Raw genomic sequence first — 15,104 nt, 5'->3', positions numbered from 1 at the left:
TCCAGACATGTTTTCGATGATTACATCGTTCCCTAATTATGCCAGAACGACACGTAGTTGTTTTCTCCATTACCGACGACTATTAATTATTTTATGGGCTATGGGAAAAAGGAAGTGTCCTTCCCCCATTTTACTGAAAATAGGAGATGGCAAAATTATACGATGCTGTTTTGACAGTGAATTGACGATGGACTTCCGTCATTTAAGGATAAAATTAATTTTCACCTGATTATGTTGTTAATAATAATATTTAATAAGCGAAAAAAAAAATATTTTCTGATACCACTGGGGTACATTTTTTCGAATTTCATCCGTCCGAACGGTGGAACAAATGTTCGATTTCCATTGGTCCGAACCGCTGAAATAACAAATGTTTCAATTGTTCGAATTGGACAACTTGTTTGTTTCATTCGTCCGAATCGGTAGCATCACTTGTCCGAATTCTGTCGCTAAATTAGTATTTCTTATTGCTGTTTTTTTTTGGTCCGGATTTTTTTTAGTGCAAGAATTAAAAATAAAAAACTACATTGTAAATATCGTTGTTTGTTAGTAAGTGAGAATTGCGTTGAATGTTGTGGATATTTTAGGTTAGGTTCGGTTAGGTTAGGTTCACGTGAATATTACTATTTTCTTATATTAACAATATTTAAAAAAAAACAATTCCTAATGTTCGAAAAAACGGACAAACGATTATTCGAACAAATGAAATTCGCCAGGAAAGTTAACATAAATTGAACGACTAAATCACCAACAAAAGTTGTGATAGATTTTTCGGGCAAATGAAATACGTTTTCGGACATACGATCCTGTTTTCCGGCATTCGGACAAATGATCATTCGGACATTTGTACCACCGTTCGGACGAATGAAATTCGAACAAATGTACCCAAATCGACCTATTCGGGGTGGTTACCAAGACTACACAAGTTATGAAGAAGAAGGAAATAATTTACAAAGTATTTAAATGAAAAGCAAGAGATAAGAAAATAAATTTAAAAACAATTATATAATGAAATAAAAAATTAGTAAAATATATGGCATAAATTAATTCTGGGTTTATCTTTCATTATTAGAAATAATGATTTTTTTACGATTATTGTAAATTAGGAATTTAGGAACCGGATACGCGTAGTACACCATTTGTGTACGAGCTTGGCCGTAACAAAACTGAGTTTAGTGATGCTATAGTTAATTTATTTATTATATATTATTAATTCATCTTCCCAAAAATTAAATAATATTTTCATAATAAGCAATCTCATATAAAAACAATACCTAAAATTTATTATTAATACTGGGATTAAGAAGAATCATAATTGTTATTGACGTAAATATCAAAGGATAAACTTCAATTTAATAATTATCGACTTTAAATATTATTATTATAATTAAATAATTTTTTCGCAATAAGCAATTTCAAATATAAACAATACCTAGAATTTATTATTAAGTAATTTCAGGTTGAGAAGGATTACAATATAATTTATATTGACGTAAATATCAAATCTCAAATGTTAAACTTAAATTTTATAATTATTGACGTTAAATATTTTTTCCGAACCCCAAAATTAAACACAAGCTAGAGAAATCTCTATTTAAAAAAATATTAAAAGTAGTGAACACAAAGTGTCAAATTTAACATTTTTTTTTAACCATTTTCAGGGTTCGTACGAAATTTTCTGATCTAAAATCCCTGACTTTCCCAGGTTATCCCTGACCAATTTTTGCCAATATTCCTGACCTTTCTGGTTATATTTTAGGACATTTTTTTATTATTTTAGATAAAAATTCTTTGTTAATGTGTGGTTTGGTTGACTAACTAAAATCCCTGACTTATCCCTGACTTTCTACGAGATTATTTAAATCCCTGACTTATCCCTGACATTTTCCCCCCATTTGACAGATCCCTGACTTATCCAGGTTTTCCAGGATATCCAGGTTCGGTACGAACGCTGATTTTAAAAAAACATCGCGTAAAACAATTTTTTTTAAACGAACAATTTTTTGAGCTACCTGTTTTTAGAACGAAGGTGCAATTTTAATCTGACGAAATATATATAGTAATAAAAATTTAAAGAAAGTTCTAGTCGAGATACTCAAAAGAATGAAGGTGGAGTTTCAATCCTTAGAAATCCCAAAATTCGGTCAGTCAGTACCGCCCTTTGATTTAAATAATATCGCTGCCACAAACGAAAGAATAAGAATAAGTGTTCGCGCTTCACACACCATTTAATTAAAAAAAAGGAATTTATTTATATTTCGGAGAAAAAATTTCTATATTTGGGGCAGACGATAGGCGTTTTTCAACTTTCAAGACATTTCTTTCACGAAGCACGAATAAGTTTTTGGGGACGCGCGATGCAGAATGATTACCAAAAAGTGACCAGCGAAAACAATCCTCCCCTCCCGCCCGCGTATCGTTGTCGTGACGCGAACGAAACTATTTTCATTGGAACCATTCTTATCGTCCAGAACTATCCAACCGCCATCACGAAATATTTGATCAAGATGGCGGCGTGGATCAAACGTAGGCAGAAGTGGAGAACCGCATTCCTATTTTGGAAATGATGACGTCACGTGAAAGCTACTTATAATAGATTTACTATAATACAGTATGTCTCAATTACCTAGATCACGATATTTTTATAAAAAAAAACCTTAAAAGGATAAGTTTGACATAACGAGCCTTTTTCACACAAAAATGTTCTTAAAAATTTGCTATGTAACAAATCTAGTGAAAAAATCATATTTTTGTTCGAAAAAAGACAATTTTCCAAAAATGGCCAGGCCCAATAAGTATAGCTATCACCAGTAGTACCGGCTCTCTTGGGGCCCGTAAATAATATTTTACCGGGGCCCGGGCCCACTCTCCACAATTTTAAAATCCCTCCTTGCCTCGATCGAACAAATTCAGTCGCTATGTATAAGCTTCTTCGAGTTCCCTTTTAACAAAAATATAGTGAAAGAATGGCAGAAATTTGAAATTACTTGATCCACCATAAATATGACAGTGCACAGACCCTATAAGATTACTTGTCAGTATATAATAATAATCCAAGTAACAGCTCTACCGACTTTCAAAGCCATTATTCCAGGTGCTCGGGTTATATGGCGTAGGTCAGGGCCCCTACTCAAATATTGTTTTTTAGGAAAAATAGGATTATATTTCTAAAAATAGAACTTTATGACACTATTTTTTCAAGATTATAGGATTTTATAGGATTATATATGCTATTTAATTTACTAACTTTATGCATTTAAAAACAAAATCTATATTTAGTGAAATAAATCTTTGATTTTCCCTTAAAAATAGAAACTAACCATTTATCACAAAAATATACTAGTAACTAACCATGTTAACAATAACAAAAGTATAGACTAGAATGACTTTGTAGATGAATTTATCCTATAGCTAAATCTAGCAATTTAACTGAGTGGCAGGATTTGAAATGGGCAAAATATCAAAATTATAGGATTTTATATGATTTTTGGGGACTTTGCTAAAAATATAGGATGTTATAGGTCATTTTTTAAAATGTAGGATGTCATACGACATTTTTGAAAATAAAGGATTGTATAGGAATTATAGGACCTCTAGGGGGCCCTGGTAGGTGGTAGTACACCTTCGATACCACGCGAGCAAACAGCTTCTCACAGGCTCACACTGTCTATTACCGTTAGCTTCTGCAGGTTTGATGGAAATGGGAAACCGAATATATTAAGCGCGCGGGTTGTATTTAAAAGATTTAAAACTGCGAACAGAAGGAATGAATAAATGTATTCGTTTTTTAATCAGAAATTATAATGGGCGGGTGGCAAAATGGCTCCGTGATCACGATTTTCGCAGAGGAGAAAAAAGGCAAAACGGTCACGACTTGGGAAGATGGTAGCCGCGCAACCATACGCGCCAGTCGCTACTCGCTCATAATTGGCCATTCTTCATAATTAAATTCAACCCTGTCGCTTCCACCGACGGACAAGGGGAGGCTTATTGACGTCGGCCTCTTTGTACTTCCGAAATTATTTACTATTTCTCCTATGAAATAATGAATTATATTTTGCCGAAATTCTCTTTTTGGGAGTTCGTTTTATTTTTAAGAGCGCGATAAAACGGAGTTATAAAATCCCTTTCTTATCAGATTTTCTAAAACTGAAGTTTCAATGTACAGATTAGATTTGCGGCCGACGTTAGCTGCAAACCGCTAACGACCGTAAAATAAGCGGAGGTAAGGCGTTTCGAAGTTGAGGGTACCTCGGGGCGCGTAATTTATTGTTTTCTTCGTCGCGCCGCGTAAAAATTGGGGTGCGCCTTCAGCGACCTCCGGTGGCGAGAAAGTAAAATAGAAAATTAACGGCGCGGTTCGTGACCCGACCGAACCACGAGCCGTTTCTCAAAAGGCAGAGAGAATCTGATAAGCCATAAATATTGAAGAACTTGTCTAACCCAGCTCACTATCTCGTACTATCAGATCGTATAATATCTCGAGCGCGGGTCACTTCCTTGATTAATACGACACTCTCTCGTATGATTAAATCGGTTTCAATTCACATCTGTTGCTTGGAATGTATAAATATTAAATCATTATTTTATTTTTAGTTGGAATTTTTCGTTAATGTTTCTTATGATGTCGAAATTCAATAGAATTATTTTCGAAATTCTAGGTAGGATCTAACATTTATGGATTTTTGGATATGTTCTTAGATTTTGTGGATTTCCCTTAAATTTGTATATTTTATTTGACTTTTAGTTAAGGACATTGTAGATTTTACCGGAATTTGTATATTTTTTGTAGGAGTTTCAGTCGGGAATTTGTTAGATTTTCCCTGAATTTATATATTTTTGTATGAGTTACAGTCGGGAATTTGGTAGATTTTCCCTGAATTTGTATATTTTTTGTATGAGTTACAGTCGGGAGTTTTGTATATTTCCCTGAATTTGTATATTTTTTGTAGGAGTTACAGTCGGGAATTTTGTAGATTTTCCCTGAATTTATATATTTTTAGTATGAGTTACAGTCGGGAATTTTGTAGATTTTCTCTGAATTTTAAAAGTTTTAGTGGAAGTTTTCGTCGGTTATTCGGTGGACTTTCCCCTGAATTTGTAATTTTTTAGTATTTTTAGTCAGGGATTTTGTGGATTTCCCCCGAATTTTGTATTTTATCTAATCACTACGTATTTATTTTTCACTTAACCGCACGTCGCGAAGGTCAGCTAAGTTAAAAGCTAATATTAAAATAGGTATGATAGAGTTGAGTGGTATTCGAACATTAGAATGTGATGGGAATCACCTTGAAATAAACTTCGAATCCCGCTGAGTATTTAATGCCCGCGAAAAAAACGAAATCGGATCCATAATTTAAAATATGAAAAGACGCCTGCCGAAACCACCCGGAGAGCCGAGCGCTAAATTTAAAACTTGGTATAAAAACAAGACCGGCAAGTCTAAAGAAAATATAGAATATGACAGCGCTTTAGTGAAGTGTAGAAAAAAATTGAAAACCAAGGCTATCTGAGAAAGGACGGCTAGTAAATTAATCCTTTAATGACGTGAGATGTAAATGACGTTTCTAACGAGGTAATTTAGAAATAATACTTCGTTGAAGATAAATTTCACGTTTTTTTCTTTTTCTAATCGAGTGTTTAAAATTCGAAGCGTCAATCGTTTATTAAAACTAATAATTAAAAATTAAAAATCAGCGCAATTGTTTTTAATATTAATGAATTTATTGGAGAATTTCGTAAATTTTGAAATAAAAAAATCAGCGATAATATTTAAAATATGTTCCTGCATTTACTGTAGAATTTCGTAAATTTTTATTTAAAAAATTAGCGTTAAAATGTAACATTTTTCAAAAATATACCTGAATTTATTGGAGATTTTTTTGAATTTTGAATTATTTAATAAAAAAAACAGCGTTAAAATTTCTAAATTTTCAAAAATATTCCTAAATTAATTGTTGAATTTTCAAGATTTAGAATTATTTAATTCAGCTTTAAATTACAAAATTAAAGTGCAGCATTAGGATACCAAGTTACCAAATTTAATACTTTCCCCCTATTAAAACTAAAAGGTGGGATGAAAAAATGGATAAGGCGGAAAAAAAAGAGAAAACTGTTAAATTTAAAGACCATCAAATATCAAGGCTGTCTGATGTAGAAAATAGGCACCGAAGATCCCATATTAAGGTAATCCTTTGTTTATCAAAAAAGTCGAGCCGGCGATAGAGAAAGGGTGCGCCAGAAGATATATATTTAAAAGAAAAAGTAGCAGAATCAGGTACAGAAGAAAAAGTATAAAATGAAAGAGATGGAGATGCGAGGCATGGAATTCCATTGGCAGCGCTTTTGATACGAAGAAGTCATAAATTTGAAATCGTGGCCGAGAGAAAAATCGTGTTCGCTAGTCGTTACTTATCATTGTCTCTCGCTCTCTTTCATTTTCGGGGAAAAACTATTAAACGAACGGATAAAGGTTTCTTCGAATATGAATATATAGAAATAATCGGCTCCCGGCGATGTATTTCCAGCATTAATCTCCCATCGTAAAAGTTCATTTTCGTGTTACTGATTACGACAGTTCACGAATCAATTTAACCACTTTCTGAAAAATTATTAATTTTTAAACTCGCGATTAGATACCACATCCAATTTGATATTTATCTTTTTTTTTGGTAAGTTAATGGGTTTAGAGTTTTCCCGTAGAAATCTTATCAGCAATACTGATGTTGAATTCAGCTAGGAAGTCCTTAAGCGTCAAATGAATGTTGCGATCTACAGGGTGATTGGGACATGTTTGGCCGCTAGGAGCTCGACCAAAAATGTTAATTAATCAGGGTTCATACAACTAATGGCAACCCGATTTCCCTGGTATTTCCTGGTTTTCCCACGGACATTTCCCTGATTTTTCTAGGTGCGAGATATCCACAATTAAAACTTATAGTTACAGAGTAGCTTATTTCATGATTGTCATTTAAACGAAATTGGTTAGCAAACCATATTATCATATAAAAGGTGTAATAAAGTCCAATATTATTATTGTTTGTGCAAAAAGGTATAGATACATTTTGTATAAGAAAACTTATTGATGTAAATTTGTACTTATTACGGAAAACTTTCTGAACCCTCATAAACTTCCCCGATTTCCGTGATTTTTACAAAAAAAATGGGAATTTCCCTGATATTTCCCGGTGGTTGCTGTCGACAATCGAACTCCCTGAAATTTCCAGGTTTTCCAGGTCTGTATGAAGTATGAACCCTGTTAATACTTAATTACGGTAATTTGTAGAGCATAGTCGAAAAACCTCATAAAACTGTATATTCCAACAAAACACGATATGAAACTAGGAAAAATATTATCTAAGTATAAACTGCTATTTACACTCGTGCTATTCGGAGTACAGAAAAGTGTTGTCCACATTTCCTAGATTTAGCTATCGTAGTAGACTAAGTTTTTTTTAAACAAATTGCAGTGTAAAAGGCTTAAATGGTTTTTGGCCTAATGTCTTGTTAGAAAGACTGTTAGGAAAGAAAGTTAACTACTTTATTTACATTTTACGGTACATTAACTTCCAAGATTTTAAGATTAAATAAGTTGAAAATGCAGACTTTTTGATTAAGAGAAACCCACCATTTAGCGCCAAAGAAAAGCGTTGGTGTCAATTTCCCCCCTTTTTTTGAGTAGGTCAGCCATGGAACAAAAAGTGTAGCACTGGTTTTAAGAGTACTTTTTTTGGTGTATCACTTTTGGATAAAAGCTGGTTTTCGTGTAACACTTGCTTAAAGTATAGCACTAGTGTAACCAATGGATAATAGTTAGTATTCGTGTAACACTAGCCGAAAGTATAGCACTAGTGTAACCAATGGATAATAATTTGTTTTCGTGTAACACTAGCCGAAAGTATAGCACTAGTGTAACCAATGGATAATAGTTGGTTTTCGTGTAACACTAGCCGAAAGTATAGCACTAGTGTAACCAATGGATAATAGTTGGTTTTAGTGCAACACTAGTGTAACCAAAAATTTATACTATCACCGGAAATTTAAAAAAAAATTATTACATTTAGGCGTAAAATAGATGTTTTTCTAAGCTTTTAAACAATACCCTACACCTTTGGTCATTAGCAACTAGAGGCGAAAACCGATTTTTCAGCGTGGTTAAATTTCCCAATTAAATATCGTCCTTAATTATTATTACACCTAGAAATATCAAAACTCCACCTTTTTTTCAGTTTTTGCTAAAAAAATATCCCGATCACGACACCCTGAAGACAAGTACACGGAATTGAATAGAATTGTGACGCGCAGTCTCGACAAAAGTAGGCGGCGACGCCCACAGCCGCCACAAACGACCACCACCCAAAGGGAAAATATATGATAATTTTTCGACGACGGGCGAAAAAACGGCCCAGAATAATTAAAAGAAGAAACAAGGTCTCCCTGACCTATTTTCGGATCGTACAAATCTTCCTCCAAATTCAACGAAGAAAAAATATGACGTTCAAAATAATATACATTTTTAAGGGGGAGGATTCATAGAGCCGAAAAAATACGATAATATACCTTATAATTATAATCATGGCCCGGGAACAAAAAAAATACGGGTGAAGCTCCAGATATTTTGCGGAGTCGACGATTTTGCAGGAAAAATTAAATAAAATGAAGTCCAATGTTGCGCGTAATAAGTAATCCCGCAAGTACATTATTAAATTTTAAAGTACTGGTGGCACATCTTTTGCTTATTTTTATTACGTAATATTTTATCTGTAGTACTTTCCGCTACCACCAATTCATAGTGGTAGATTGAGCAATTTCGATGGGATGGTCGACAGATGGCGCTTTTTGCCTTACGCGGCGGATTGGAAGGCGATTACTTTTGGATGACACGGAGAGATGAGGACTCCATTGTTGAAGCTTATCACCGTGAAATTAAAACTAATAACTTTCACAATACACGATGGGTTACTCACCCCCTTTCCCGAGCTACAAGGTGTAATATTCTTTATACAAAGTATATTATTTAAAACCCCGACGAGGCGGGGGACAAGCGAGGAAAGAAATATCATTATTATTTTTAAGCGTAGTTGTACGCAAATTTCGCGTTGTAAGTATAAAACATTTTTACGTTATTTAAAAACTACATTCAACACGTTTATAAACATTAGAAAATAATCTAATAGTTTTAATATAAGAACGACGGTTCATTGCTTGCCATTCGTGCTAGGCAAATTAAAAGCTGTTTTTAATGGAACGTTTGGAAGGTTATCGCGAAGCTACGAGCTGCGTGACAGAGATCAGAAAAGATTAGCATTGGTTTTCTACACAATATTTTTGAAGACAAGCCAGTTAAAATTTCGCCTCTTACTGTGAACGAGACTTGTCCGTGTCAAAATTTGAGCTTGGTAATTAACTATCTCGCGGACCCTCTATGTCAGGGGGTAAAACCTACCCGATTCGAGTAGGGGCAACTTGACTAGGTAGCCAAATGTATTAAAGTGAAAGCTACAGAATCACTTTCACCGAGTGAGTTCAGGTTGAGGGGTTGTTGCTACCGATATTCAATTATCGAATCATCATTCAATGTCACTCGAAACAACTAGGCAGAAAGAACTGGGAAATGATTTTAAGCACCCCGCGATGTTTTGCCATTACGCCCGCAACGAAGGCAGAAAGGAGGCGCGAAGTGAGAGAAACAGAGAGTCGCTTACCTTTCTGAACTCCGCCCTTTTCACGCGTTCCGATTTGCACAAACTATCCGTCAAATTGTTAATGAGTTCGTCGAGTCGCGCCGCGCACGCGCTCAAGTGTTTGGTCCCCCAGTCGGTCTTCTCCTCGCGGCTGCGGTTGCGCGTCCGTCGAAATCGGGTCAGCCATCGGCATTGACCCTCGTCCGAATCCAGCTTTTTGGAGTCCGGGCCCAGCTGGTCAACGAAACTAGACTTGTTGGAGCTCTTCTGGGACCTTTGTCTCCGGCAGCGTCGCCTCTCGAGCTCGTGCCTCTTGGTCTTGAGCCGCGAGGAGTGGACGGAGCTGGCGGCAAGCGAGGTCAGACTGCCGTGTCGCGAGAGGGTCACGGAGGCCGGGGGCGGCGGCGGGGGCGGAATGACGATGTTCTCCGGGGATCGGTTGCGATCCATGAAGACCCAATTAGTCATGTAGGCTTTCAAACGACCAGTCAAATTGCGCAGAGAAACGCTAGAGACCCCGTCGGCCAGGAATCCCTCGATTTCGGTGGCGATCGTGTAATCGCTTCTGGATACCTTCACGAAGCCTTTAGACCTCGAGGAATCCGCCAAAGATTCGACGGACGCGGAATGACGCCTTTGTTTTCCTTCGGTTTGGCAGTAGCGTCTGTGCCTCGAGGAGGCGCTGTGGTGGGTGACGTCGCTCGAGACGCTGGCCCTCCGTTCGCGGCGCCGGGAATGGCGCTCGCCCCGCTGATGCGGATGGTGTCCCTGGCCACGAGTGTCGGCCCGTTCGCTGTTGGACGCCGGCCGCACTTGGGACGTGGTCGTGGTCGTAGTGGTGGTCGTGGTGTCCACGCGCACGAATCTGGATTCGGGGACGGGCGGCAAGGGTCGGTTCGGCGGAGGGGGCACCGCGTCGGAGCTACTTCGGCGGCCGCGACCCCTTTCCGCTCTGGCGGCGCCTTCGTCCCGGTGGTGGTGGTGATGGCGGGCGCGTGGGCGGTGATCCCGGCGCGAGGGGGCGCCCGAACAGCTGTCTGAGTCGAGGACGGCCGCGTTATTATCAGTGTTCGAAGAGCCGGACGAGATATTGACCCCGGCGGATCGGCGGTGATTGCGCAATAAGAGTTCCGAATTGACGGCGAGCGAATTGGGGATTTTGATTTCTCGGCGTTTGTCGGCGGGGAAGGCGGGGGAAGGCAGACACGAGTCGCCTACGAGCGTCGAGGCGGTGGCGGCCGACGGCGGCGCCGGCAGCGCGTCCGCTCGACCTCGCTTCGTCGCGTCGACGGCGGCCACGGGCGAGGGGAGAGCGACTCCATCTTCCTCGCGCCAGTGCTCTCGACTCGCTAATCCGCGGAATTTTCGCTGATGAGCGATCAGGGAGCGACGCCCCAAACAGCGCAGACTGCTGTCACCTCCCGCGCTGGCGCCGTTGGCCGACGAGCCGGCCGAGTTGGGAGGGGGCACCGGGTTGAAGCCGTCCAGAAACCACAGCCGGTTGGAGCGCGACCGGCTGGACGACAGCAACGACGTCCGAGAGTTATTATTGGAAGCCGTGTTGCTGGCGCGCCGATTTGCCCCTCGACCTCCGCCGTAGAAACCCGACGAATCGTCTTCCCACCACCGGTAATAGCTCCCCGCGTTGCCACCAACCAGCGAAGGCAGTTTATCGGAGAAGCTCTTGGTTCCCTTCTTTTTCTTCTTGGACTTCTTCCGGACGCGGTTGTCGGTCCCAGAGTGATCGCCACCTCCAGCTTCGTCGTTGGGCGGCTTCTTGGAGGCGCGGTGTTTTCCTTTACTCTTCCGTTTGGAGCGTCTTCTGAGGCGCCTCAACCGCCTCATCAGCTTCCTCCACCATTCCATAACGCCCTTACCACCGCAGCACCCTTTCTTCCTCTTGTAGGGTTTGAAGGGATACCCCTTGGGTGGTTTCCTGGCGTACAAATTCCCGACGTACATGGGCACTAACGGGAACGTCGGCGCTGGAGCCGGTAGTCCGTCGATTAACGGGTGTTTGGAACGAGGGTACTTGGGGAACGGATGAGGCGGGAAACCACCCGACAGTCTGGATGATTTGGACTCGTAGGCGGCGGTCTGCACCGACCGCCCTCCGTAGAAAACGTTATTATTCCAAGGAGGCGCGAATTGATTCCACATGCTAGAGTAGTAATGGGAGGTCTTACCCGAGGACAAGGTCGGGGGCACGTTGAAACCACCGTGAGATTGGGCGTACTTGAATCCCGGAAAACTGGGCACCATCGCGCCACCCGCGAAATACTGCTGACTGTTCCGCTGGTACTTGGAGAGATTATTAGCGGGCAGTATCCCGGACGGGTGAAACCCCGTGGACATCAAACCGGCACTGCTCGAGCTTGACCTGGTCAAGCTGACGTATCGGAAACTGGACGACGACCTCGACTTGGCCACCATCTTCTCCTCAGGGCTGCCCGCTCAAAAGCATTCCGAGAAGCGTGCCGCCGTCGGACGAAACCGAAACCGAAATAACTGACGCGAAAAATTCGAGACTTTTTAATTTTACAACCAAAATCGTTCATCCAAACGAGTGATAATTTTTTTCTCGTTACGTAAAAAAATATATATAATTTTTTCCCCGAAGACTCGTAAACGCGACCGTACAACTTTCAAACGATAAATGTAAAATATTCAACGGCAAAATATCGAACTTTGATAGTAATAGAAAAAGCGGTAGAAATGTTCGGGGAAGTCCGCGTTTCTCCGCGACTCTATAAGCGTGGTGTCTTCCCTCTATCTAGTGGAAGAATCACCATCCGCTCAGTCACTGCTCCGTCGGGAGGAGAGCCCTCCCCCCGCAGGTTCAGATTCATCGCGTCTCTTCTCCATTCGCCGCTGCAGCTCTACTCCAGATACTGGTTTTCCGGGGGTGAACGTCTTCTCTTTCCAGCGAGACTCCGCAAATCGACAGAAAACCGCTACGAGAACACACTACCGGTCGTTGAATAGTTCAATCCTCACTCGCGCCAACAGACTTTACGAGGTCCGAGCTTTTCGTCCCGATACTAGATTACTCCCTCCGTATTTACGATATTTTAGAGCGTAGTCAGTTTTGAAATTTAGAGAAATAGACTCGGATCGGGGCAGTTCGAACTCCCGCCACCCAAAATCAAAAAAATCTAGTTTCGCCTTCGTCTCGCTATTTTTTTTTTCAAAGTCAAAATATAGATAGCCTATGGCATCTTTCGGTGATTTTATTTTTATTTTAATTTTAATTTTCGCCCGTAAAGAGCGTCCCCACCCTTAAAAAATTCCTAATTTATCTCCCTAAAGTACACGACCTTTATCCTCGCCTTTATCGCGAGTAGGAAATGTTTTTCTTACCTCAGATTTTTCGCTTTGAGGGATTTTCTTTTTAAAGGAGGTAGAAGGGGATCGGATTTATTTCGACCAAGTTTCACTCTTTTAAAGAAATGAAACTTTTAAAATTGTGTTTATACTCAATATATTTCGTTTTAATTCCTTTAATTAGTATTATTATAATAATAAAGCATTTTAGCGACTTGCGCAAATACTTATTTTAAGAAAAAACACCAACGAAATTTAAAAATCAATGGATAAATGTAAATGCAGGGCTCCCAGCCAATACCCTCTAAACAATTATAGGTATTATAGGTTTGTAATCCCTAAATTATAGCTTAAATATAGGTCTAAAATTCTCAATATATAGGTTTTTATAGGATCCAAATTCACGGATACTTAAACTTTAATATAACATGAAATATCACAAAATCATGACTAAAAGCATAACATTTTTGCTTTTTTGGAATACATAAAGCAGCCTGGACCACTTTTAAAATTTATTTTATGTGTCCCACACTTGTTTCAATTCTTTCTACCTCACGCCAAAAGTGGTCGATCCGCTGAGATTCGTCAATTTTTAACCCTTCCAATTGTAGAAGATTGCCACTCTTACAATCTCTCTAAGCTAATAGGCTTCTTGGTTTCACTCGGTTTTAGAAATTGTAAATTTTCAAAGATATTTTTGGAGATTTGAGAGTTTTTGATCAGATAATCTACCATTTTCAAATAAAACCTTTGACACAAATTTATAGAGGCGGGAGTTTCGAGAAAAAAATGTAAGCAATCCGAATTTTTTTCAAATTGTCTTAATGGAATTTTCAACAAAATGTTAAAAATATAGGAAATATAGGATAAAAAAAGGAATTATAGGTTTTTATAGGACCATTTCAGAATTATAGGTTCGCTGGGAGCCCTGTAAATGTTTAAACCATGATTTGGGACCGGAAGCAGATTATATCAATATTTGGAAGAAAAAAAATCATTTCTAAAAAAATGTAATTCTTAATATGTAACTAAGGTTATAAATATGAATAAACGTTGTAAACGGGTCCATACCTCTGATGAAGGTTAGATAACGTGTCCGAAACTAGTCGGGTTAAATATATTTTAAATAAAAACTTTTGTGCACTTTTAAATTTCGTTGGTGTCTCTTTCTTAAAATAAGTATTATAATGTATGGAAAAAAATAATAAAGAATGGTATTTAATTTTCGAATTTCCTAAATCGTCGAGATGGAAAAAGTAATTTAAAAACTATACATGATTTTATTTGATGTTAGATTAAAAGTGTTAGAGAAAAATGTGTATAGCATCATTGACAACCTAAATACGCGAATCCGAAAATTATAAATTTTCCTGGAAATTTTACTTATATAGTTAAATTTTGTCATTACATATATTTTTCGAGTCACTTATCTAAGCGAAGGTCTAAGACTTTTGAAAAAAGGTTTTCCATAAAATTTTCGAGTCAATTTATTAACGTTAAAAATATTATAATTATTCAGCTTAATAACTAGGTAACACCGAGACTTAATTTATGATGTCCGTCTAAAGAGGCCATGTGGCATAGTCATTTTAAATGGCGTCTTTTTGTAAATGATATCAGCAACATTTATATACAGTTTAATGGAATAAACCACAAAGATAAAGGACAAGCAACGAAAGATAAGCCAACAAATATGTGCCCCAAATTCGACAGAGAGAAATACGGAGGGGACGCGCGACAAAAGGAGCGCCTATTTATTCAATTTTACGGGGGACAACGAAAGATTTGGGGAGGTGGAGAGGGATTCGAAGAGAACACTAAAGACGCGGGCTTCGCACCGTTTACAAAGAGAAATTACAACGCCGAAGATAAATGTAGGTTAAAAAAAACTAAATTCTAGAAATTGATATATTATTTTTAGGTGTCCCTCTCGCGCGCGAGTGCCCGTGGCACAAAGGACCCAATATTATTAATATTCAAAACAAATAAAAAATAAGCTTATTCTTGGTCGCTTTTAACGCGGCATGTGCCGTTTTCATTAGTACGTATCTGGATCACAAATTTTTCAGCGATGAACTTTATTACGAATTAAATTTA

General features: G+C 38.6%; 1 protein-coding gene across 4 annotated transcripts in view; it reads right to left on the bottom strand.

Moving 5' to 3' along the window:
• Window positions 1-15,104, bottom strand: part of Patronin (calmodulin-regulated spectrin-associated protein patronin) — a 54,350-nt gene that overhangs the window by 30,908 nt on the left and 8,338 nt on the right. The window contains exon 1 of one of the 4 annotated variants that reach the window (XM_090177674.1): window positions 9,705-11,993. The exons of 2 other annotated variants lie outside the window; for them this stretch is intronic. In XM_090177674.1, coding sequence (XP_090033800.1) covers window positions 9,705-11,945 — 2,241 coding nt within the window. In that variant the 5' untranslated portion in view covers window positions 11,946-11,993. Of the gene's footprint in view, window positions 1-9,704; window positions 11,994-15,104 lie in introns of those variants that run through there. One more of the 4 variants, XM_090177673.1, reaches the window with a different exon arrangement.

The sequence above is a fragment of the Leiobunum rupestre genome, chromosome 6 (assembly GCF_980474605.1).
Source record: "Leiobunum rupestre chromosome 6, qqLeiRupe1.1.hap1, whole genome shotgun sequence".
Classification (NCBI taxonomy): Eukaryota; Metazoa; Arthropoda; class Arachnida; order Opiliones; family Sclerosomatidae; genus Leiobunum; species Leiobunum rupestre.
This window is presented reverse-complemented; position numbering and strand designations above follow the sequence as displayed.